Genomic DNA, 23,366 nt, shown 5'->3' on the forward strand with positions numbered 1-23,366 from the left:
GTCTATAGCAACATGTTGAAATTTATTTCTAGAATTTAATGGTTGTTGGTAGTATGGCTTCTTATTTATTGTATTCATGTTTTCAATTACAGTTTAAAAAGTTGGATGGTCTATCTTCTCGTCAGTATGCTGTATCAATTCGCCTTAGTCCAGAACCTATTGTGTCAGATGCTACAGCATTGAATCAGCAGCAAAGTGTTCGCACATGTGGGCGTCGCTCTGAGTCTAGCAGTTCTTTGAAGCTCGAATGTGTTAAATGGAGAGAAGCTTTCTTCTTTAAAGTTGATTCTCCGGTATGTCAGAAGTGTTTCACTTTATCTGAGTTTCACTACTATGTTTGTATGTTTTCCTACCCTCTTTCACAGTTCCCCTACCACCTTCCCCTGGACTCTCTTGTCTTATTAACGATTTCTGTCTCAGACTACATATCTATTTAAGTTCAGGAAAATAAACATTTTAAGTTTAATAATAATATAGCTTATGTGAACCTTTTCATGAATCTTGATGGGGCTGATGATTTTAAAACAAGCTGCAAATCCTCAATCCTCCCCTTCCCCACCCCCGCCCCACCTCGAAAGAAGATTTTGGAAGGGTTATGAGCCCTGCCTGATTACTCAGGTGAAACAATTTTGGAGTATTTTTATTGCTTAAAGATCTGAGTTATTAATTTAAAATTGTTTTTATGGATAGCTTCATGAGTATGGACTGTTGATTATTCTTGGTTCTTTGACTTCTATCTATTATTGAAATGGTACAAGTACATGTGCGGATACGCCTATGTTTTGAACGGGGAAACCTAAAGAGTTTCACTTTGGCCAAACCATATGCTACAACAATACTACTCGTGGTTTGTGTCTATATCTTTATCTTTCTGAAATTTTACACATTTTTTTTGAGCAGGAAAACTACCAGTTGGAGCTTATTATGACTGACATTGGAAAAGGTATATATTTTCTTATTTTTAATTGAATTGAAATTGCAAAGATCAAAGTTTTAAGATAAACCAAGGCTGCACTGCACTCTTTAGTACTTTGTAAACTTTTTTTTTTTTTTTTTTTTTTTTTTTTTTTTTTTTTTTTGAGGAAAACGTACTTTGTAAATTATATATAATACTTGTAGGGTTTAAAAAAAATCTATATAGTATATAGGATCTAAAAATGTAGAGACCAAGTTAATTTAAAATTGGTTTTAAAACATTTCAAACTAAAACAAAATAAATCTAATTAGAGTAGGAAAGTAACTTAATAATTTACAATACCTATTTTAATCTTTAAATATATTAAAAAATTATATAATACTCGGGTGTTACAGTTTATGATTCGGAATCAGGCAGTTGTATCATCTCTTGGTGTCACCTTGCGATTGAGCAAATAATATGTATGATATTTAGCATGTTCTATATAGTCTGGTAATCTATATTTGAAGTCAGTAGTTGTGTGCACTCCCATTTTACTTCTCTAGCACTAATTCTGTACATGAACTAGAAAATTTGTGAAGTGGACAGACTGGACACTACATCAAATTTTACACGAAAGAATTTATTAATCTTATAATTCCTTGTATGTAAATGTTCATTGCTAATTTTTTATGTAATATTTTATGCTCTATGAATTTACCATCTTTGTTCCGGCAGGTGATTTGGTTGGATTTTACTCAGCTCCATTGAAGCAGATAGCAACAATGAAAACTGCAGATTCTCATGATGATGGCAATGAATGGAAATGGATTGATCTATTTCCTCCAGAATCAAAGGTTCCTTTCGTTTTATTTTTCATTTTTCTCTTAGCCTAAGTTTTCTGATCCTGAAGTTGGTGGTACTATTGTAATCCTGAACCATGATTATTTCTGGCAGATGCTGTCTAAGGGAGATACTTCAAAGGGAACACAAGGAAGATTAAGAGTATCTGTTCATTTTGCATCAAAATTGGAAGTTGAAAACAAGCAGTCATTTGCTGATGGCAGGAAGCCTGGGTTAATCCAGATTAGTCCTACCCGGGAAGGACCATGGACTACTGTGAGGTTGAATTATGCGGCTCCTGCTGCTTGTTGGAGATTAGGCAATGATGTTGTTGCAAGTGAAGTTAGTGTTCGGAATGGCAATAGATATGTAAATATTAGATCCCTAGCGTCAGTACGTAATGATACTGATTTCACACTTGATTTGTGCCTGAAAGCCAAGGCCCCATTTGAGTCCAAGAGACCATTGAATAATCCATGGACAGCTAACAAGTCAAAATTGAATGATGAAAAGATTGAAACAGTGGAATTTTTTGAAATAGAAAGATACATACCTGATGTTGGTTGGGTTTGTTGCTCTGGAAAACCTGATAATAGTCTATCAGCTAGTGGAGGGCCTGACAAGGTGAGTTACTCTTAAATTGTGTTTTTTGCTTGAATGGATAATTTGGTCAAGTGTTTTAATTCTCTTCTTAAGTCACTTGTTTTGACGGTGATGTTTTATTTTATATATTGAGCGCCATTCATCATATGCAAATACTATCATACAGATGATAAATCGATACTATAAGTAGCTTGTCCTGATGTCATCTGGAGCAGCTTGTTCTAATTTGATTGGAATCATCAGCTGTCTTATATATGCAACCTTTAAAAGAAGTTTGATTCGTTGGCTTTCATAGTATGCGTATCATTGTCATACTTATTTTATTGTTATTTCTTTTGCAATAATAACTTGTGCAAGCTAAAGATGAGCTAGTACAGAGAAAATTCCACTTCTAATGTCACAGTATTTGGTAAGTTAGTACTATATCCTAGAAAGAATTACAGGTGTCCTTAAGCTCAAAGGGTGAAGCTGTTAGGAAAAATGAATGTGGTAAAACATATAGCACCCCTTGGGTGTAGCTGTTAGGATATCATACTCCCTCTATCTTCTGCGGATAGATCTATTATTTATTTAAATGTTTTTCTTTTAAATAAACTTATGGTATCAATTATAGCATTCTAGTTATTTTTAAGTCAATAATTATTGTGGATGTTAGTTGTATACAAGTATTCTTTAACACTGAAAGCGAGAGGCTGGGGGTCGATTCTGTTTGCAGAACTTTAGAATTCTGCTGGATTTTGGACTGAGTTTTCTAATGGATGTTTGCTTTTATATTATAATACATATTTAATTTAATCTGTACTTTCTTCCTAACCTTAATGCTACTAAGACCTTTAATATGCAGATAGTTTCTGGGGAAGAGCCATCATTTGACTGGGTATGGGCTGATGATTGGCATCTTGATGAAGCGTCAGTGTGCACTGCTGGTGGATGGGTTTATGCTCCAGATGAAGAAAGTCTTAAGTGGCCTGAGTCTTATGCTGCTGGAAGTTACGTGAATCATGCTCGGCAACGAAAATGGATACGAAACAGGAAACTGATTGCAAGTGATGCACAACAACATATATCCATTGGGCTACTTAAGCCTGGTGACTCTATGCCCCTTCCACTTGCATGCTTAACGCATGCTGGATCTTTTTCTTTGCTTCTACGACCTTTAAATTTTGGTATTCCAGATAGATATGCTTGGAGTAAAGTCGTTGAATACCCTGCTCAATTACAAGGTTCTAGTAAATCTCAAGAAGAACCTGAGATTTGTGTATCTGACCTAGAGGAATCTGAAAAACTGTTGCACTGTGAACATAGTTCTCCAACCTCCTCCAGTAGCACCATTGGCTCCAGTGGAATTTGGTTTTGCTTGAGTGTGCTGGCTACTGAGATTGCTAAAGATATCCGTTCTGATCCCATCCAGGATTGGACTCTTGTGGTTAAATCCCCTTTAAATATTGCTAATTATCTTCCTTTGAGGGTCGAGTATTCAGTTTTTGAAATGCAATCGAGTGGTCACTTTGTGAATCGTTCTAGAGGCATTTTTTCTCCTGGAAAAGCTGTAAATGTTTATGCTGCTGATGTTACGAAAGGCTTATTCTTATCACTGTTTCCACAAAAAGGGTGGCTGCCAATGCATGTGAGCTTCAAAAATATATACTAATTTTCCTTTTCTCTTTAAAGGTATTAACTCTGGTATTATATCTCAATCATAGTTCTAAGCCTTCTCTGTTTTCTGTAGGAAGCTGTTCCAATATCTCAGCCTAGTGGAGTGTCATCTACAATGTTGAACTTAAAAAATCTAATTTCCGGAAGGTCGCCTCATACACTTTATTACTTGCTTTACACCTTGTATTATTTTTTAATGCCCCTTCTCTAGTGTCCAAACCTCCAATATAATATCATTGGTGCAGGATTGTCCAAGTTGTTCTGGAGCAATTTCATGACAAGGAACAGCCAGCAATGCCAAAGGCTGTCCGAATATATGCCCCATTTTGGTTTGCTGTTTCCAGGTGTCCTCCTCTGACTTTTAGGCTAGTTGACAGAAAGGTAGAAAAAGCATCCTCACCATTGAAGTCAAGAAATAATAATCCAGAAACAAGTGGGCAGATAACAGAAGAAGAACTCCAGGAGGGTTGCACTATTGCTTCATCGCTGAACTTCAAATCAGTGGGACTACAAGCATCTATTGCCCCTACTGGAGAAAATTCATTTGGACCTGTTAAAGATCTTTCTCCACTCAGTGACATGGTAAATTGCATTTGTAACTGATTGCATGGTCTGTTAGTCTCTGTAAGAGTGAAATATTGCTAAATGCTTTTGTTCAATTTGTAGGATGGATCACTGGATCTGTCAGCTATTGATTCTGATGGTAATTGTATTCGATTGTTCATCACCACTAAACCGTGCCCTTATCAAACAATTCCCACGAAGGTATTTTTATAAGCCAAACTTTTAGACATTTGTGGGGACACTATAAATGATGATGTTTTTTCTTATTCCTTTTCCCAGGTAGTCTCCATTAGACCATACATGACATTCACTAACAGAACAGGTCAGGATGTATTTATAAAATTGAGCAGCCATGATGAGGCAAAGATCTTAAGGGCGTCGGATTCAAGAGTGAGCTTCCTTTATCGAGAAACAAGTGATAGTAACAAACTCCAGGTATTTGGACTTTATACAATGATCAATGTTTGCAAGGGGTATCTCCCTTCTTTTTTTTTAGCATCAATTGGTATGGGCTTTGTTAGTGCTCTTATTTAACTTCTTTGTAAAAGTATGGTAATTTGAGTGTTTCAAGGGTTGGACACATTAATGTATCTTTTATTTGTACAATTAAAATTTAAGTGCCAAAATTTAACTTATTTGAGCTACCTAATTTCTGAGGGTGAGCATGGATCGGGTACCTAAACTATTATCGTTATTGGATCAGGTATCTAATAACACATAACACTAAAATGAGGCCTATGAACCGAACCAATAAGATTACTTCGGAGATCTGTTTTTTCGGATCGGATATTGGATACTTGATATGAAATCCATGTATGAAAAGTTTGACATTTCAATATTTAACACTAAGTAACAACGTTAGCGCATGGTCTTTACTCTTTACTAAATTACTAATAATATTATTATTTATTCACATTATTAAGTATTTATGAAACTATGTCAGAGTTTAGGTTTGAGATAAATATATTTAGTTGATAAAAAAATGTGTATTGGATCATTATCGGATACTCGTAAGGTAAACCTGATAACTATCACTTTTTTAAGTCGGGTACCCGAACCGTTATGGTTATCGGATCAAGTACCCTACTTTTTAGATGATATAGTGGATTAGATTTGTGGATTACTATGCCCTACTAATTTAGTAATTTCAAGTCAAAATATTATTGGATATGTCTTCAATGATGTTGACATGCTTTCTACTTTCTAGATGTGTATTGTGAAGATATAGCATTGCTTGATTTTTTTTTTTCTTTTTTCTTTTTTTTTTTTTTGAAGTTGTTTTTGAGTGATTTATTCATATAACTTAATAATTTTGTTTACATTTTCTGAATGAGTGGTACCTTAAACATAGCTTAAGGTATGGATTGGTGTGGAACCTTATACTAAAGAGGAATGGATTCTAAAACCCATACTAGTCTAAAGTTGTTTGGTTTTATTGTTGGAATGGATTTATATACTTCATTAATAAAATGGATTGCGAATCTTTGGGGGAGAGATGGGTATGGGATTCCATAGGTATTGGGTAGAGTTAGATTGTTAGAATCCTTGGGTATGAGATTCCATTACTAAAGTACTCAACCAAACAAAAAAATAGATGTAATGGATTCTAACTCCATTCCAGTTCATTCCAAATGACTCAACCAAACGGCCCCGAAATCAGTGTATTTTGAATAAGGATGTTAAGCTTTCTCTTCTAATGATTGACCTTTTTTAAGATTGGGTCTCTGCCTCTTTGGTAAGAGAACCATGTTAATTTTTGTAAAATGGTCAATATTGTAGGTACGCCTAGGAAATACCAAATGGTCATTTCCTATTGAAATCCTGAAGGAAGACACTCTCTCCCTTGTTTTACAAAAGGAATGTGGTGAACGGATATTTGTAAGGATGGAAATTCGTGGCAATGAGGAAGGATCACGGTTCATTGTTGTTTTTCGTCTATGCTCAAGAACTCCCATCAGGTGTTATTCTTTAACCTATTTTATAACGCATGTCAAATAATCCATTAGGAACTGTACCTTGTTCTTGGGCCTGTGTGTGCATATTACATTATTTCTGCACAGGTTTCTGTAAATCTTGGCTTACTATTGTGGTAGCATGTGTGTTAATGCTTGTGGCTGTGAACCTGTTATAATTTTTGTGATATCAACTTCTTTACTCCCAGTGTTGAGGAGTATTCCCCTTGAACTTTGACAAGTATAATTTTTTTTTCTTTTTTTTATTACAGGATTGAAAATAGAACAAGGAAGAAAATTAGCATTTGCCAGAGTGGATTTGGTGATGATCATTTGATTCATTTGACACCTCTGTCTACAACAAATTTTGCTTGGGATGATCCATATGGTCATAAATGTTTTGATGCTAGTATTTATAGTGACAATAGTGTGAGCACCTCAACACTCAACTTGGAAAGTGCTTCCATGTGCTCACTAGAAGGAGCAGGAGTGCAGTTTCAACTGATGGAAACTGGTAATATCACAGTCGCTCGATTCACAGAGGAGCAGCCATCCAGGTTGAATGCACAAGGAGATGACCAGGCAATGATTAATGACGAGGAGAGTGTTCAGATGCAGAAAAAAATGCGAAATAGTGTTCCACCATTTAAACTCACTGTTGAGCTTGGGGTCCTTGGTCTTTCTGTTATCGATCACAGACCTAAAGAACTTTCGTATTTATTCTTGGAGAGGGTCTATGTAGCATATTCCATTGGCTGTGATGATGGGACTACAAACAAGTGAGGCTTTGCAATCACATTTGTCTGTATCTTTATGTTTGTCACATATAATGCAATTAAGACTTAAGTTGATCACTTGGTCTTAAATTAGATCAAATTAGTGAGATCTTTTATCTTATAAGAAGCCACTCTGGAACAATCAGTGCTTCAAAGATGGAATAAAAACTGAACTATTAAGTAGAAGAAATTATTCAGTCTCTGATGGGACTGTTCGAAGAAAGTGTCCTGATAGTTTTATAATTATGTACTGCATTCGTATGTTTAGTTTCCAGAGGTTGGGGGTGCAGGAGTGGTAGTAATAATAATTTTTTATTCACATTTCAATTAAGACTTAAAGAGGTTTTAATTTCCGATCTCTAATATTCTTTAGAATTGACAGCTTAGTTTAGTGTATCTCATGAGCTGATTGGATAACCTTCATGTAATCCAGGTTCAAGATTAGCTTGGGTCATTTGCAGCTTGACAATCAGCTTCCCTTGACAGCGATGCCTGTATTATTGGCACCTGAGCATATTGGTCAGCAACCAGTATTCAAAATAACCCTGACTGTCTTAAATGAGAATACTGATGGCATCCAAGTATATCCAGAAGTGTACATAAGAGTAATTTTTTTTATATTATTATTAAAAAAAAATCTCTCCCTTTTCATAAGAAGTCTGTATCCATTTCTGATGAATTTGATGACTCAACAGGTAACAGAGAACTGGTGGAGGCTAAATATTCATGAACCTATTATTTGGGCTGCCATGGATTTCTACAATAAGCTACGGCTTGATCGTCTTCCGGAAAATCCAAATGTCACACAAGTTGATCCAGAGATACGTATTGAGTAAGATTTCAATTTTTTGGCATCACTTATGTGTCTGGTTGCCTTGTTTAAACCCTGTCTATGGTCGCTTAAAATATTAAGCTGATCAACTTTGGAACTTGCGTCTGACGTTACTACGGTGACTTTTTAGCTACTCTCTTGCCTTCATTTAGTTGCATGATGATTTAATTTATTACTTCCATTAGCACACTGTGTTATGGTTTTGGACTCGTTACATATTCTCAACTAAGAGATGCTGACATTATAAAATCGGTGCAGCCTCATAGATGTTTCAGAAGTAAGATTGAAAGTCGCACTGGAAACAGCACCAGCTCAAAGACCACATGGTGTGTTGGGAGTATGGAGCCCCTTATTGTCAGCAATTGGCAGTGCATTTAAAATTCAGGTGAGCTTGCCTGATTGGAATTAGTAACTTGCAGATTAAATCTTTCTCGTTGTGAATGCATCTTTTGTACTACCTCCGTTACATTTTATTTGCAACGATTAGACATTTTCTACTCACACTTTATGTCAAATTGTTGCAAATTATATGAAACTGAGGTAGTATAATTATTACTTTCAGGTTTCAACCACTTTAAAGCTTCCCAAGAAATAAATTTACAATTCATAATTATTATTCTTTTTTTTTCTTTTTTTTTTTTTTTTTGGTAAGACTGCCTTGGTAAGTTGAAATTTGATTCACTTAGTGAAAGTTATCATCATTATAAATCAAGCTGATTCAAACTGCTTGATCAGATATTTTATAATTCTGAGTAGCTTGATTAATGGAGAGACAATGAGAATGGAGGAGGTAGGAGCTCTGCATCTAGCATCTTTACCATATCATTACAGCATTACCCATAAATCCTGTCAAGGCTACTTCCTAGTGCAGGTAAGGGAAAGACCAGGGTTTGCTATTAAGTGTCTTGCCCATGTATTAAATATAAGATGGGCAATTAAATATATGGTGGAGCAGTTGCTTCTCATAGTTTGGGGCCTTTATTAATTACTTTGACGTGGTTAATTTTGGATGAAGAAACCCATGATCTAGATAGGTGATTTCTTGCACTTCAATAAGCACTATTGCTTATGTCTCCCAACATGGGAGATTATATTTCACCTAACACAATTGGCGAAACTGCACATCTGACCAAAGCAAAGAACACATGTATATATTCATCAATATTTTTATACACATAATACATATTATTAGGTTTTAGAAATAAGTTTTCACCTTTCCTTTTAGGCCTACCTCGTAAAGTCGTAATTACTTGCACTCCAATCAGTTCTTTGCATACCTTCTGAGTCCCATCTAGATTTTTACTCCTAACATCTCTTAACCATCCAAGTCTTGCACGTTATAGCAAGACCATATAATAAGATTCATATTGATGTTAAATTACTACTTCATTCAAGAGTCATGCGGGTCTTATTCTACTTGAAAGCTTCTCATGACATGCATTGCCCCCCTTTTATTTGAGGACTCTGCAATTATGCTACAATTTATGTGTGTGTCATTCCAACCGTTAACACATTGGATCTGGAGGCTTAAGCAACATGATACTACTGGATTCTTGGAATTGGATCTTTACACTATATAAATCAACCTAATATGATTTCATGGCCATAACTTTGTAATATGTATCTTTTGCAGATTCACTTACGGAAGGTTATGCACAGGGATCGATTCATGCGAAAAAGTGCTGTGGTTCCTGCCATTACAAATCGGATCTGGAGGGACTTAATACACAATCCTCTGCATCTAATCCTCTCAGTTGATGTACTTGGCATGACAAGATCTACATTAGCCTCCCTAAGCAAAGGTTTTGCTGAGCTTTCTACAGATGGACAGTTCCTACGATTACGTTCCAAGCAGGTTCTTCCCTTATTTCTGTGTAATCCATTATCCATATGAAGGTTATGGTTTTAATATGGATATCTTGAGCTTAATTGAAAACTTCTTCAGGTTTGGTCTAGAAAAATAACAGGCGTGGGTGATGGAATTATCCAAGGAACTGAAGCTCTGGCGCAAGGTTTTGCATTCGGTGTGTCAGGAGTAGTCAGGAAACCTGTTGAGAGTGCTAGGCAGAATGGCGTTCTAGGACTTGCTCATGGGCTTGGGCGAGCTTTTGTGGGATTTATAGTCCAACCAATGAGTGGTGCATTAGATTTCCTATCATTGACTGTTGATGGAATTGGTGCAAGTTGTGCCAGATGCTTTGAAGTTTTAAACAATAGAACCTCCCTCCAAAGGGTCCGTAATCCACGAGCTATACATGCAGATGGTATTCTTCGAGAATACAATGAAAGAGAAGCTCTTGGACAGGTACAAAAATATCTGATATTGTACCTGATATCAGCAAGCCTTAGTGTTTGTAATTGATTATTTTATTTAGTGCAAGAATTATATTCGACTAACACCAAGGGGGTTTCACCCCTATTTAAAAAAGGGCTTAAGACAAATATATTAATGGCCTTAAGCTATCACTGAACTTTTAATCTGCTCCCTTTTTCTTAAAACTCCAATTTTCCTGGGAACACGTTTTAATGAGAGAAGTTATAGTGGGGTACTTTGATAATGTTGAACAAGGAAGGTAGTGGAAATTATTTATTGTTTTAGGGGAAGTGAAAGACATTATGGTGGGGTTAGAGGGTTTTGTAGATTTATTATGCATAAGTTAAAGAAGTTAATGGGTGAAGGACCCTACCCAAATTAGAAATGGGGCTTTTATTTTTGAGCTAGAATTCTGGAGAAGTGGGGCATTTATTCCGGGATAAGGGGGATTAGAATTCTATGTTTATTCGATTGTTGATAGCTGTATTGTAAAAGCAATTGTTTCAACTTTGATTTTGTTAAAATGATATAATGAATCTTACAGCTTTGTGCCATTAATCATATTGTTAGACTAAATGAGGGTTCTAAATTATTTAAAGAAAACCCCTCTGAAATCTTTTGTAACTCAGGTTCCGAAAGGAAATACTACCCAAGCTCTCCCCTTAAAAACTAAATTTCCTCATCATGTGTTATGGTTTATTTCTCTTCCATACAGTTTTCTAATTTGGCAAAAAAAATCAAAGGAGTTATAAAGTATATGATCTTATTTAGATGATTCCTGTTTCAGTTTAAAAGGAGTTAAATTAATTTAAAGTTCTTTTCTTGTTTTGATTCAGATGATTCTATGGCTTGCGGAAGCAAGTCATAATCTGGGATGCACGAAAATCTTCAAAGAACCCTCCAAATTTGCGTTGTCTGATTACTATGAAGCTCATTTCATGTTGCCTCCGCAAAGGATTTTATTGGTTACAAACAGAAGGGTTATGCTTCTTCAGGTATATAAGAGATAAGTAGCCCTTCTAGGCTTCTAGCACTATCTTATCAATATAAAAGACTAATGGATGTGTGTGTGTGTGTGTGTGTATGTGTCTGTGTTTGTGTTTTGGATCTAGTTCAAAGCTTCAGAAAATATGGACAAAAGACCTAGCAAGATTATGTGGGATGTGCCATGGGAAGAGTTATTGTCTCTTGAGTTGGCCAAGCCTGGAAGACTTCAACCTTCTCATTTGATTTTTCATCTTAAAACTTTCAAGAGATCTGAGCCATTTGTTCGGGTTATAAAATGCAAGCCCGAGGAAGAATCAGAAGGCGGAGAACCTCTGGCAAATAAAATTTGCTCGACAGTGAGGACGATGTGGAAAGCCTATCAATCTGATTTGAAAAGTTTAGCTTTAAAGGTTAAAAAGTGATTTCATTTCACTGGTCCTTCATTCTGGGTTACAATCTGTCCTCATGAATTTGTACATTAGCAGGTACCTTCAAGCCAGAAACGTGTGTACTTCTCTTGGGCTGAAGCTGATAGGAGAGATATGCAGAGCCAGAGTAAAGCTATTGTTATGTCTAGGGAAGCATCATCATCTAGTTGTGTATCCCATGAAAGGAGGTTTGTGGAACACAGCGTCAACTTTGATAAGATTTGGAGTAGTGAACAAGAATCTAAAAGCAGATGCACACTGTGTAGAAAGAAGGTGAGAAGACTGAGAACAGGATCATGGCATATGCAGGCTATTTTTTTTCTCAATTGAGAATTTATTTGTAATTTATTATTTATGCAGGCTATTGAGGATCATGGCATATGCAGCATCTGGAGACCAGCATGTCCTTCTGGGTAAATCAGGAACTCCCTACTCTGGCCCCGGCCCCGGCCCTATTCTTCCCTTAAGTATTCAATGACTTCAAAAGAAAAACCCAATTTAATTTACTACTTCCTCCATCCCTTAATGTTTGCACCATTTGACCCAAAAAGCTCTCACAAAAAATGGGCCCACAGTGCAAAGAAAAAGGGACCGAGGGAGTAATTTATAAGGACCATAACTTTATTCAGGGTTTTTACAAGCCCTAGGAAGAAAATTTCTCACTTAATATCTCATTGAAAATAACAAGAGAAACTTTAATGGCATGCGTGATTAAGTAATTTAGAAGGACCATAACTTTATTCGGGGTTTTTACAAGTCCTTGGAAGTATCTCATTGAAAATAAAAAGAAAAACTCTAATGGCATGCATGATTAAGGAAGCAATTTCAGAAATATGTTAGTCATAGTATTATTACTCATAGCAATGAGGAGAAGAGTGAGAAAGTAAAATTCTCAACAAGCTTTATAAGAAAATTGCTAAAACCTTTAATAATACTGCAAGTATCCTAATTCACCATTACGATTTTGGTTTTTTTCTTTTTCTTTTTTTTTTTTTTTTGTTTTTTGTTTTTTTCTTTTTTTTTTTTTTAAATTTTTAAACAAAAAAAAACTATACCCAAAATCTAATGCAGTTTAATCAGCCAAAAAACTGTAAAACTCAAAATCAATGTAATAAGTGTCAAATACGGAGTATTAGCTATATCCTATATGCATCTTTTTTGCTCTGAATTATTTTACAATTACTATGTAATTCAATAATTACATGAAAATTTTGACTACACACATGATAATTTCGAGAAAACAATTAACCCATTCATTGAGATTCTTATTATTACTTCACCTTGAGTTAAATTTCATATCTAACAAAAAACCTAAAATTGCAAGGAGAATAGTGGGATTGTTAGCAATACTCTGTATTTGTCAACAATCTAATAGGGTGTTGGTGCTCTTAAAGAGTAGGGCCTTCATCTTTTACCATCATTTCCCATTTCGTCTTTTCCACTCAAAAAATTTTGCGGTATTATTAAATTTTTTTTTTGTGGGCGATTAATATCTTTAATGCTTATCAGTCATGTGGAATCTTATTAGATTCGTCACAATATATATTCTCAATAAGCTTTATAAGAAAATTGCTAAAATTCTGGAGTTTGATGGGTGAATTTGACTATTAAAACCTATGCTAACTGTCAAAAACTTTAAAAGATAAGAGAGACACATAGGGGCGGCAGCGATGGTGGCTTTGCGACACCACTCGCTAAGTTATATGGTGGATGTGTTAAAAATAAAGAAGCTAATTGAGAAATGATGAGAGGAGAGAGGTTGGTGGCCATGGTGGGTATCGGTACTTGGTGTATATAGGCAAAGAGAGTGTATTTACTGAATTTTTGTAGCTACTCAAACCAAACAACATAGCATATCAAATTCTTTTCCCTCCCTCAGCCTTTCCTGGTTCCATTCCCTTTATCCTCTTTGAACCAAATGGCCCCAAATAGTCTTCAACAGTTCAACTTGTTAGCATTTCCTTTACTTTCTTTCTCTTACTTTAAGCTTTCTTGAAGATTTTTAGTGAAACAATTACAATTGGAAATTTTAGTAAATATAATCTAGTCACCTTAAGACCCACAAACACATCCGTGTCTCCTCAGAGCACCACGGTCATGTCAAGACAGCCAGAATAAAAAAAAGGCCTAAGATTAAGATTACTAAGAAGACTCAACTGCCACTTCATGTCACCTTTCTTGGATGTGGATGTGTCAAGTTGATTTTGCTGATATCTGAAAATTTTCCAGATTTGATAACGCTGACATAAACGTGTCAAGCTGATCTTGCTGGGGGCAGGGGCAGAAACTGAAGCTTTAGGACATAGACAAGTAGTGCTTCTTTGGCACAAACTCATTTGCTCTCTTGTTCTAGCTCTTTACTTCTTTGATCTTTACCTCCCCAGATTTTCCATGCTTGCATCAACTAATTTCTGAATATCTGAAATTTCCCTAAATCAATACAAAGACCCGTAAAAAAAAAAAAACAAAAAAACAAACAAGTAAAAAAAAAACAGTGGAGTAATATGGAAATAAGATGGAAATCATGCATAAGTTGAAGCTTTTTTTTAAGTTTGTTTTTTCATTTGTTTTTGTGTTGCTACGATGTCCCCCCCCCCCCCCCCCCCAAACACACACTCAGAAAAAAGGAATGTTTGGGCCTATTTCATTTGGTACATAAATTCTGTATTTTTCCTCTCACTTTTCTCGTGGATGTAGCTAAAATAGTGCTAGTGAATCACGTAAATTTTTGTATTCTTAAACATTAATCTTTCTCACATCTGCCATTAAGTATGGGTTTTGAATCTTGTGATGGTGGTGGTGACATCAATGGGGCAATTTGGGCAGCTTGGTGGTGATTATCGTGATCTAGATGATTGCTTTAATGGGGTTGGTGGAGGGTGTTGCAGTTGGTGTTGGTTAAGGTGGGTGATAGAGATTGGGGCAATGGTTAAGCAAAAACATGAATTGAAATGATACTGTTTTATATTTCCGCTGATTCCTAGAGTGAGGTTTTTCTCCCCGCGTTTGGGAACCCAATACCTTGGGAGTTTGAAGGATGACTCCAAGATTCCATTTTTTGGTGAATAAACTAAAACAAAAGTCAAAAATAGCTGAAATAAACGCCCCTTAAACTCTCTAGAAATATGTACAAATAAGCACTTAGCACACACCTTCCCCAACCCACCCATCTAATCCCGCTCAAAGCCCCTTTCAATGGAGAAGTAATGAAAGAAATTGTACTCTAGTTTCATTTCATGCTGACTGGATTTCTGTTTGGTAGTGTATGTTGGACCAAGCCTAGTTCATTTTCCGCCAATCTGAATCATCTTGCTTATAGTTTTACAATGTTTTGTATTTAATTCTCATGTATCTTTAAAGGGGTAACATAATTCTTTCTATTCTTCAGGTACTTGTCCATTGGTGACATAGCTCATGTTGGTGGTCACCCACCCAGTGTTGCCACTGTCTTTCTTTATGATGACCAATTGTTTGCACTTCCTCTTGGTTTTGACCTGGTATGAACGATTTACATATCACACTGCAGTATCTCTTGTTTAAATGACTCATATTGTAGAAAATATCCGCAGCAAAGTTTCGGGTGTAGGGGTGTATATGACATCTTTTTCAGCATATCACTTTGGCTGTAGCCTTGTATGCAGTTGCTACTTTTTTTATTCATACTCTGTACTTAGCAATACCTCAGAACCAACTTCTTTCAACTGCTATTTGACATCTAGTTCCTTAGAATGTGAAATCGCTGAACTTTTTGGTCCAAAGTAGTAGATTAGCACATTTTTGTGGCCTGTTATGCATTTCCTTTAGCCATATTAGAATTTCATCATTTACAGAATTAGCACCTGTTAGTATTTGATATTTATCTATACTCTTTTGGGGTTGGTGTAGGTATGGAGGAATTGTGCAGACGATTATGTAACTCCAGCATCTATATGGCTTCCACGGGCTCCAGAAGGATTTGTATCTCTAGGATGCGTGGCTGTGCCAGGGTTTAATGAGCCTGAGACCAATGTAGTTTATTGTGTGGCAGAATCATTAGTTGAAGATGCAGAATTTGAAGGGGAAAAGATTTGGTCTGCACCGGATTCATATCCATGGGCATGTCACTTGTATCAGGTGCAGAGTGCTGCTCTTCAGTTTGTAGCTTTAAGACAGCCTAGGGAAGAGTCTGGATGGATACCAAAGAAGGTGCGTGAGGATGCGGCTTCTTCATCACAGTCATCTGAGACATAAAGAGTTGACATAATTCTATTTGAAATGCTGGTCTGAATTTTTTTTAACCAGTTTTACCCTTCTCTATTGATTCTTTTATTGTACATAAGACATATTGGCCGGAGTCATTGGCCATAGCAAATTTTGTCGGCATGGAAATTATGGAGTAATGTTTAAAGCTGCAAAAAAATGTGTGATAAAACTTTTATAAATACGTGAGGGGTTGCTTTTGTAAATCATTTTCATGAGTATAAATCAATACATACATCCATACATGTGTGAAACACACTTTGGTCAATCCTAAAGTACTACATATACACTGCATATTTCATGTTTGTATATCATATGACAATTAAATGATTCAGCTTTCTAAATTTCATAGTTGGTATTCAAATACCTTTCACTACATGTGCAAGAACCAGATTTACTAACATTGTAATTTATTTTTATCAAATTATGGAATTATTGTCATAAAAATACCTTAGTTTTATTTCAATTTGTGAACTATACTTTTTTTTTTCCCAACTAGTACCTTAAATTAAATTTTCTTTTAAAAGTAGCATGTTAATCACGAAATCCGGCTTAATAGGCAATACTCCGGTCATTGTCTTTCATTTTCTCACTAAACTCTACTATTCCTTCTGTTTCATAATAATTGCAACATTAATATTGCAACATTAATAATAAAATGTTGCAATTGTTATAAAACGAATGTAAAAGGATAGTGTTGTAATTATTATAAAACTAACCTAAATGAAAAGTGTTGCGATTATTATTTATTACGAAATGGAGGGAATAATAATATGAAATTCAAACAAATTATATGACCAACCTTGGAGTGCAACACACGTAACTGAACCAAACACATTCTTTGGACTTTATATATCTATGTATGAGTCTTTTATGGTTCTAATATGGGAAACACCACAATGCAGCCACACATTCACTTCAATTTTGGAAAAATTTTCCAATATTGGGCCAATAACGTGGATTATATAACTTTTAGTTTTGAATAATTTTATATTTTATTGGATCGATAAGGAAATAAGTCGAAAAGCTTTCCATAGACCCCAAGACACCTGGGGAGGCCATTGGATTGTTTGAAGACTTGGAATAGTAGTCCACTTTCCCATTAAACTATCCAAATCCAATCAAAATTAGCATTTTTTATTACACTTCATCTCATAAATTTGCATTTTTTTAAATAACGATTTAACGTGTATCGTGAAAAATAAAAGTAGATATTAAGTATATTATACTTGATTACACATTATGTGTCCAAATAATAATTCGATAATCTGATTGTATAGTGAACACCTTGATATGAAGTGTTCGGATTCAGGTGCTTCGGCATAAAGCATATGGGTGAGTCCATTTTCGGCATATACCAATAAATCAAATTACTACTTAATTAACATTACTTTCCATACTAAGAGTGAGGGATAGCTCAAGTGGTTAGAGTTTTCCTCTCGGTTCCAAGAGATTATGAATTCGATTATGATCCATGCCCTGTGGGTCTCTAAAAAAAAAAAAAAAAAACATTATCTTCCGTTCTTCTTTGTTACTTCTTATCCATTATTTAAATCTCTACTTCTCAACTGTCACTCCCTCTCTTTCTCTTTCTATATCTTCAAATAAAAGGAAATAAAGATTACCCTTTTTAATTATAGTCACTTTCTCCATTTGTCGTACAATCAAAATAAAGATAATTCTCAAAGGAAAAAAAAAAAAAAAAAATCGATTATGGACGGTTTGATCAAGGGTCTCGTCGACGTCGCGATCGGCCACCATCGTCGCAACGACGACGACGATAACAACAACAACAACAACATCAACAACTCTGAAGAAATAGAAGAACGTTCTAGATCCAGTTGGGCGCAGGTTAGCAGAATTACCCTGTTCCTTGTTTAGTACTTTTAACATTATAATGGAATTTGTAATATGAATTATGATCTGATGATGGGAATTGGCTAAAATGCGCAGGTGGTGTCAGGGGAGCAGGATAATGATCAAACTGGTCAACACACCTCTTATGCTGCTACTGTTGATCATACTTATCAAACTCAATCTCAATACGTTACGCATGTACGTTTTTTATTTATTAATTTCATAAAGTTTAACGAAATAAAAGGGGGAAATTTTATTTTTAGGGAGTATATTATGATCTGAAATTATGTGGATTTAACCTAATGATCTATATTATGCGAGATTTCGAAATTATGGATTGAAGACAATAATGATCCATGCTATATGGGATTATTGATAAAAGTATGGATGAATATGTATATGCTGTATGAAATTTTGAAATTATGGATTTAACAGATTAAAGAATGATCCATTCGAAATTGAACAATTAATTTGAAGTAGCTTTTGCATACAAGTACATTATGAAGGAAGTGGTGATTAGTTTTTGGAATTGAATTTGGAATTGAACAGAATGATCAATGCTGTATGAAATTTTGATACTTCATTGTTGACTAAATTTTAAAATTAGTGATTTCCAACTATCAATCGTATCAAACATTGTCAAATGTACATCAATGTGTACACCCTAGAGATCAATTTATCATGCTTGGGCGGTATATCTCCTGCGATGCTTATTATTGGTGTTGATAAGTTGTTTATTGTGACGGTACTTTTGAAGTTGTTAACCCGAGAATGCTAGTGATTTGATCAAGTTATTGGCTACAGATATCAGCATGTTTATTCAACATATAGGTTGTCGATCTAAAGATCATAATCTTACATAAATTAATGCAAGTATGATAGAAGAAACAAAAATCTGAGTACAATTGTTCAGCCTTTAATATTTCACATCATGTCTGCAGCTTGGAGTGTAATCCTGAACTCTTAATCGTGAAAATCTGTCTTTCTTTGGATGCATTTGTACTTATGTGATGCTTTGAACATTTTTTGACATCTAGGCTACGCATGAGAATTATCAACAACATGAAGCTTATGAGAGGCCTAGTCATAACCGAAATGAAGAGGTTAGTTTTGTCTGCTGTTTCATTGTGTCATTCACTGTAAGAAGTTAATGTTTTGGTTTTAAACTTTTCAGTTTTGATATGTGTAGAATGAACAAGAGGAAAACACTGATGGTTGGCAAACTGCCCACAAAAAGCATCACAAGCGGCCTCAAAGGGTATGACACCTCCAATATGCATCTTAATGTTACACTACATATTTTGATTTGCTTGTGGTAAATACATTCTCTTTTCATCAGTTTGGTGATCACGATAGTAGTTTTCAGGGGAATTGATGCCTTTGTTTAGGTTACTGATTACTGTCTATTCTGGTGGTACTTTATGCTAGAGGGATCTGTGTCGTACATTGATCAAGCAAGTAGTAGACAAAATAGTGTACTTTTTGAATTCATTATTTTTGTAGGAATGAAATGTGAAGTGCAGTAAAGAAATGGAAAAGGAAAATGGTAGTTGAATAGAAGGGATCTTTTATGTTTTAATGGATAATTTTCACTGTATGCTTAGTATTGATGGAATTTGAAGCAAAGATTGTCTTTACCTTACCTCACCACTGCCCTTTCCCCTCTTATACCTTGTATCGCAATGTGCCAACATATAATGTGGATAGGGACTTAAGATGATGGCTCCAGACTACCTCCTTTCAGTTATGGCAATTCATGACCTTAGAGTGCTACTTATCTTAATTTGCTGTTTCCCTTACAGCCTTAATTGATATACCAATTATGATTGAGAAGCAAACATCTGCTTATAGTTGTTATAGATAGATCACTTCACTTCTTGTCTAACTTTATATCTCGATTAACAGGTTCATATGGACCATTGGAATTCATATAAAAGTCCTCCAAGTGAGCAGCAATATTCTGAGGAAGTCAACTATGCTGCTGAAATGGAGCCATCAGAAAATGAGCTTTCTGACTACATAAGTGCTTGCGCAAAGCTTTGGGAACTCGATTTTAACCGCTTGAATCCTGGAAAGGACTATGAACTTGATGTTGGTGAGGGAAAGAGGGTCCATGAGAGGGAAGACATGGCAGAAGCCAGTCTCTTTACATGGGTTGATGAAAATGTTCTCAGAAAACCTACTTTTTCTCGGTTCTGTGCCCTGCTTGACAACTACAACCCATATGAAGGATGTAAGGAAAAAGTATCTGAGGAAGAAAGACGGGAACAAGCTGCATTTATTGAAGAGATTAGTAGGACTGCGCCTATTAAGTACCTTTACAAGTATCTTTCAAGCACGGGTCTCTTCACTGAAAATTACCAGGAATTTAAGAGTATGCTAAAAGATCTCTGGTTCACTCTTTATGGTCGAGGTGGTACTTCTGGATGCTCATCTTCTTTTGAACATGTCTTTGTTGGAGAAATCAAGTCACGTGGAGAACAACAGATCTCAGGCTTCCACAACTGGCTTCAGGTATATGCCTGTACTGCAATCACTAGTCATAGGAATTCAGAAGTAGTTCTTATAAGTTCGCATCTCCATTATTTATATGTTTATGTTAGTTAAGCACTTTCTTTGTAATATGCATAGTGATTTGACATGTAAACTTCTGTTTCCTTACTGTATCCCTTTCTTTCTTAACGTGTTTTGGTCTATTAAATATCAACTATTCTGTTATCAATGGTGTCTGTACTTCAGTATTGAGTAACCATTAAACTTCGTTTTTTCCTGCAGTTTTACCTTGAGGAGGCGAAAGGGAAGGCAGACTATCAAGGTTATATCTTGCCTCGCAGAAATAGGCAGTTCGTAAGTAACTAACACTATGGTATATTTTTGTTATTTGGAGCAAAGATGCAGTAATTATGGTTTATATGAAATTAGAAATGACATCTCTCAGTAGATACACTCCCTATGTTGTCTGTTGATCACTTTTTCTGGAATTTTCTGCTCGTAATTCATTTTTTTTGTAATGACAAACTGACATACAAATCCCCCTACGAGATGACCATCTTTTATTAGTGACTGGACATTCTTTCCTATGTGACTCTCTTTCACCTTCAGTACCACAATCTGGGTGCTAAAGAGTAGTATTTCTCGTAACAGATAAAATTTGCTTATGACTTATGACTTTATGAGCAATACAGAATTAGTAAAATTATGTGTATAGAACACTTAACGGATGAATATATGTAATAAGTGGAGCTCATCTTTGTGTGGATTTTGTGCATTTTACAATATGTAGCTTAGTTAATCTTGATTGGAGAAGAAACAGTATAGGTCGTATAACAGTTTATACACTGGATGAGGGGATGACTTTGAAAAGTGCCTACTTTATACATAAGAAAACAGCTCCCTATTTCTATTTCATAATTTTCTGATTATCTCAGTACAGTACAATGTCCAAAGCTCTAATTTATTCAAGATTCAAGGGGTCAGCAATTTTCATGATTATTAAGTTTGTTGTGCCTAGACTGATAATGTACTCGTACCTTCTTAGCAAATTATGTCACATACATACTGAATTGTGTTTCTTTTTTCTTGTTTCCTTGATTTGTCTCTACCTATGTCTCTCTACAGCCAGATGCTGAGACACAGTTGCTTACTGTTCAATTTGAGTGGAATGGAGTCCTCAAGTCTCTCTCAAGCATGTTCATAGGAGTTAGCCCTGAGTTTGAACTAGCCCTCTACACACTGTGTTTCTTTGCAGGAGGAGAGGACAACCACATAGAGGTCGGTCCATACCCTGTTAATATCAAGTGTTATCGTCTAGGAAACAAAATTGGTTCTGCATTTCCTATTGCTGAGGCCTGATCAGCAAGGAGTATAACTCTGCTGTTAGTCATAAATTCTGAATGTTCTAAAGAAGCTATATATAAACTCCCTTGTATTTTAAAATTTCTATTTGATACACAACCTTGTTCTGCTACAAAGTATTGATGGTAGCACTTTACAGGAAGGAAAGCATGTGCCTCCCTAAGTAAATTATTTCTCTTATACTGTGCTATTCAAGTGCATTTTTCCATTTGTATTTAGAATTTTCCTTAGCATGCATCACAGTTCAAATTAATCAACATTAAATCAAACAATTATTGTCCACTGCTTACTTGCTACTCCTTTCGTCTTCAAATTATTGTGACTAATTAGGGTACTACTTATCAGCTCTACAAAAAGCAACCCAAAGACTTTGATCTCTTCAGTTTATCAGCTCTTAAAGAGTACCAGTATGCTTAAAAATATGAGTTCGCCTTTGATGCACCACTTTCATAATACGAGTCAAGTGGTTCGTTTTTCTCAAGGTTTGATTCTATAGTTCTTCACAATTTATGCAAGAAGAATATATTCCGGAGTATCATTATCATTGTGAAGAATTTACTACTGAACGATGAATTGTTCTTGTGGTATAATCATACGTTTATAATTTTACATATTAGTAATTGAAGATTTTAGTGATTGAAATAATATTGACAAGAGTGAAAAAAAAAGTACTTCCTCCGTTAACTATTATTTGCAACAAAGGGGGTGTTTGCGGACTCTTAGGCAAAATTTGTTTGTGAGAGTAAAATGGAGAGAGAAAAAGTTGGGTGCATGTGATGAGGAGAGAGATAGAGAGAAATGATTACCTAAATAGGAAAGAAAACATTTGTTGCACATAATAGTTAATATCCATTTATAGTATATGTTGCAAATAACAGTTAACGGATGAAGTATTACAAGTACAAAAATAATGGAAGAAGCAGTATATAAGGTGAGAAAAACAAAACCTACCTAACAATATTTTCTATTTCTGTTTTTTGCTTTTGAGAAAAGAAATTACAAGAAGGTAATCAAAATTCATTAGGACACAAATTTGCACAATTAAGAAGACCAAAATTCAAGGAGTTAAGGAAAATATTATATTCCAAGCCTATAATCCACACTTTTTGAGGAAATTTTGAGGTTTCGGGATCCGGTGGCAAAAAGTGTTGAGACCCTAAGGGATATATCTCGGTGTCATATAATGTCGTTTGAAACCATATATAATCATTAAATGTTGTCATAAACGTACGTGGTAGTCTTGAGTTTACAAAATCAATGCAAGTTGTGAACGAGTAAAATGACCGTCTAAGGGCATATTGGATGGTTCCACCGACCCAATTGGACACCCGGAGAATATTATGGACCATGGTAAACATCTCGATAATTTTTATTTCCGGGAGAAAAACAGTCAAAAAATTACAAAATTAAAGGCTACAATCCAAGCTTTTTGAAAAATTTTGAGGTTTAGGGACCCGATAGCGAAAAGCCTTGAAACCGTAAGGAATATATTTCTCAGGTTCATATAATTAATGCCGTTTGAAACCATATATAATCATTATATGTTGTCATAAACGTTCGTGGTA

The 23,366-nt window shown here is 35.3% G+C and overlaps 2 protein-coding genes across 2 annotated transcripts in view; both read left to right on the forward strand.

Annotated features, from left to right (window-relative positions):
- Window positions 1–16,357, forward strand: part of LOC145597967 (uncharacterized) — a 45,400-nt gene extending 29,043 nt beyond the window's left edge. The window contains exons 43-64 of the mRNA XM_081654247.1: window positions 93–293; window positions 901–943; window positions 1,634–1,752; window positions 1,853–2,362; window positions 3,186–3,968; window positions 4,071–4,144; window positions 4,243–4,579; window positions 4,664–4,762; window positions 4,841–4,996; window positions 6,341–6,519; window positions 6,786–7,292; window positions 7,723–7,894; window positions 7,985–8,121; window positions 8,380–8,506; window positions 9,755–9,976; window positions 10,067–10,426; window positions 11,272–11,430; window positions 11,548–11,832; window positions 11,908–12,123; window positions 12,211–12,263; window positions 15,239–15,347; window positions 15,736–16,357. Of these exons, the coding sequence (XP_081510373.1) occupies window positions 93–293; window positions 901–943; window positions 1,634–1,752; window positions 1,853–2,362; window positions 3,186–3,968; window positions 4,071–4,144; window positions 4,243–4,579; window positions 4,664–4,762; window positions 4,841–4,996; window positions 6,341–6,519; window positions 6,786–7,292; window positions 7,723–7,894; window positions 7,985–8,121; window positions 8,380–8,506; window positions 9,755–9,976; window positions 10,067–10,426; window positions 11,272–11,430; window positions 11,548–11,832; window positions 11,908–12,123; window positions 12,211–12,263; window positions 15,239–15,347; window positions 15,736–16,080 (5,193 nt within the window). The 3' untranslated portion in view covers window positions 16,081–16,357. The remainder of the gene's footprint in view (window positions 1–92; window positions 294–900; window positions 944–1,633; window positions 1,753–1,852; window positions 2,363–3,185; window positions 3,969–4,070; window positions 4,145–4,242; window positions 4,580–4,663; window positions 4,763–4,840; window positions 4,997–6,340; window positions 6,520–6,785; window positions 7,293–7,722; window positions 7,895–7,984; window positions 8,122–8,379; window positions 8,507–9,754; window positions 9,977–10,066; window positions 10,427–11,271; window positions 11,431–11,547; window positions 11,833–11,907; window positions 12,124–12,210; window positions 12,264–15,238; window positions 15,348–15,735) is intronic.
- A 1,295-nt stretch (window positions 16,358–17,652) lies between these two features.
- On the forward strand, window positions 17,653–22,009 carry LOC145597802 (uncharacterized). Its single transcript, XM_081654046.1, has 7 exons — window positions 17,653–17,940; window positions 18,043–18,144; window positions 18,984–19,049; window positions 19,136–19,204; window positions 19,852–20,460; window positions 20,722–20,793; window positions 21,565–22,009. The coding sequence occupies exons 1-7, from the start codon at window positions 17,803–17,805 to the stop codon at window positions 21,796–21,798; spliced, it is 1,290 nt and encodes a 429-aa protein (XP_081510172.1). The 5' UTR covers window positions 17,653–17,802; the 3' UTR covers window positions 21,799–22,009.
- The last annotated feature ends 1,357 nt before the right edge of the window (window positions 22,010–23,366 follow it).

The sequence above is a fragment of the Chenopodium album genome, chromosome 20 (genome assembly GCF_948465745.1).
Source record: "Chenopodium album chromosome 20, dcCheAlbu1.1, whole genome shotgun sequence".
Lineage (NCBI taxonomy): Eukaryota > Viridiplantae > Streptophyta > Magnoliopsida > Caryophyllales > Amaranthaceae > Chenopodium > Chenopodium album.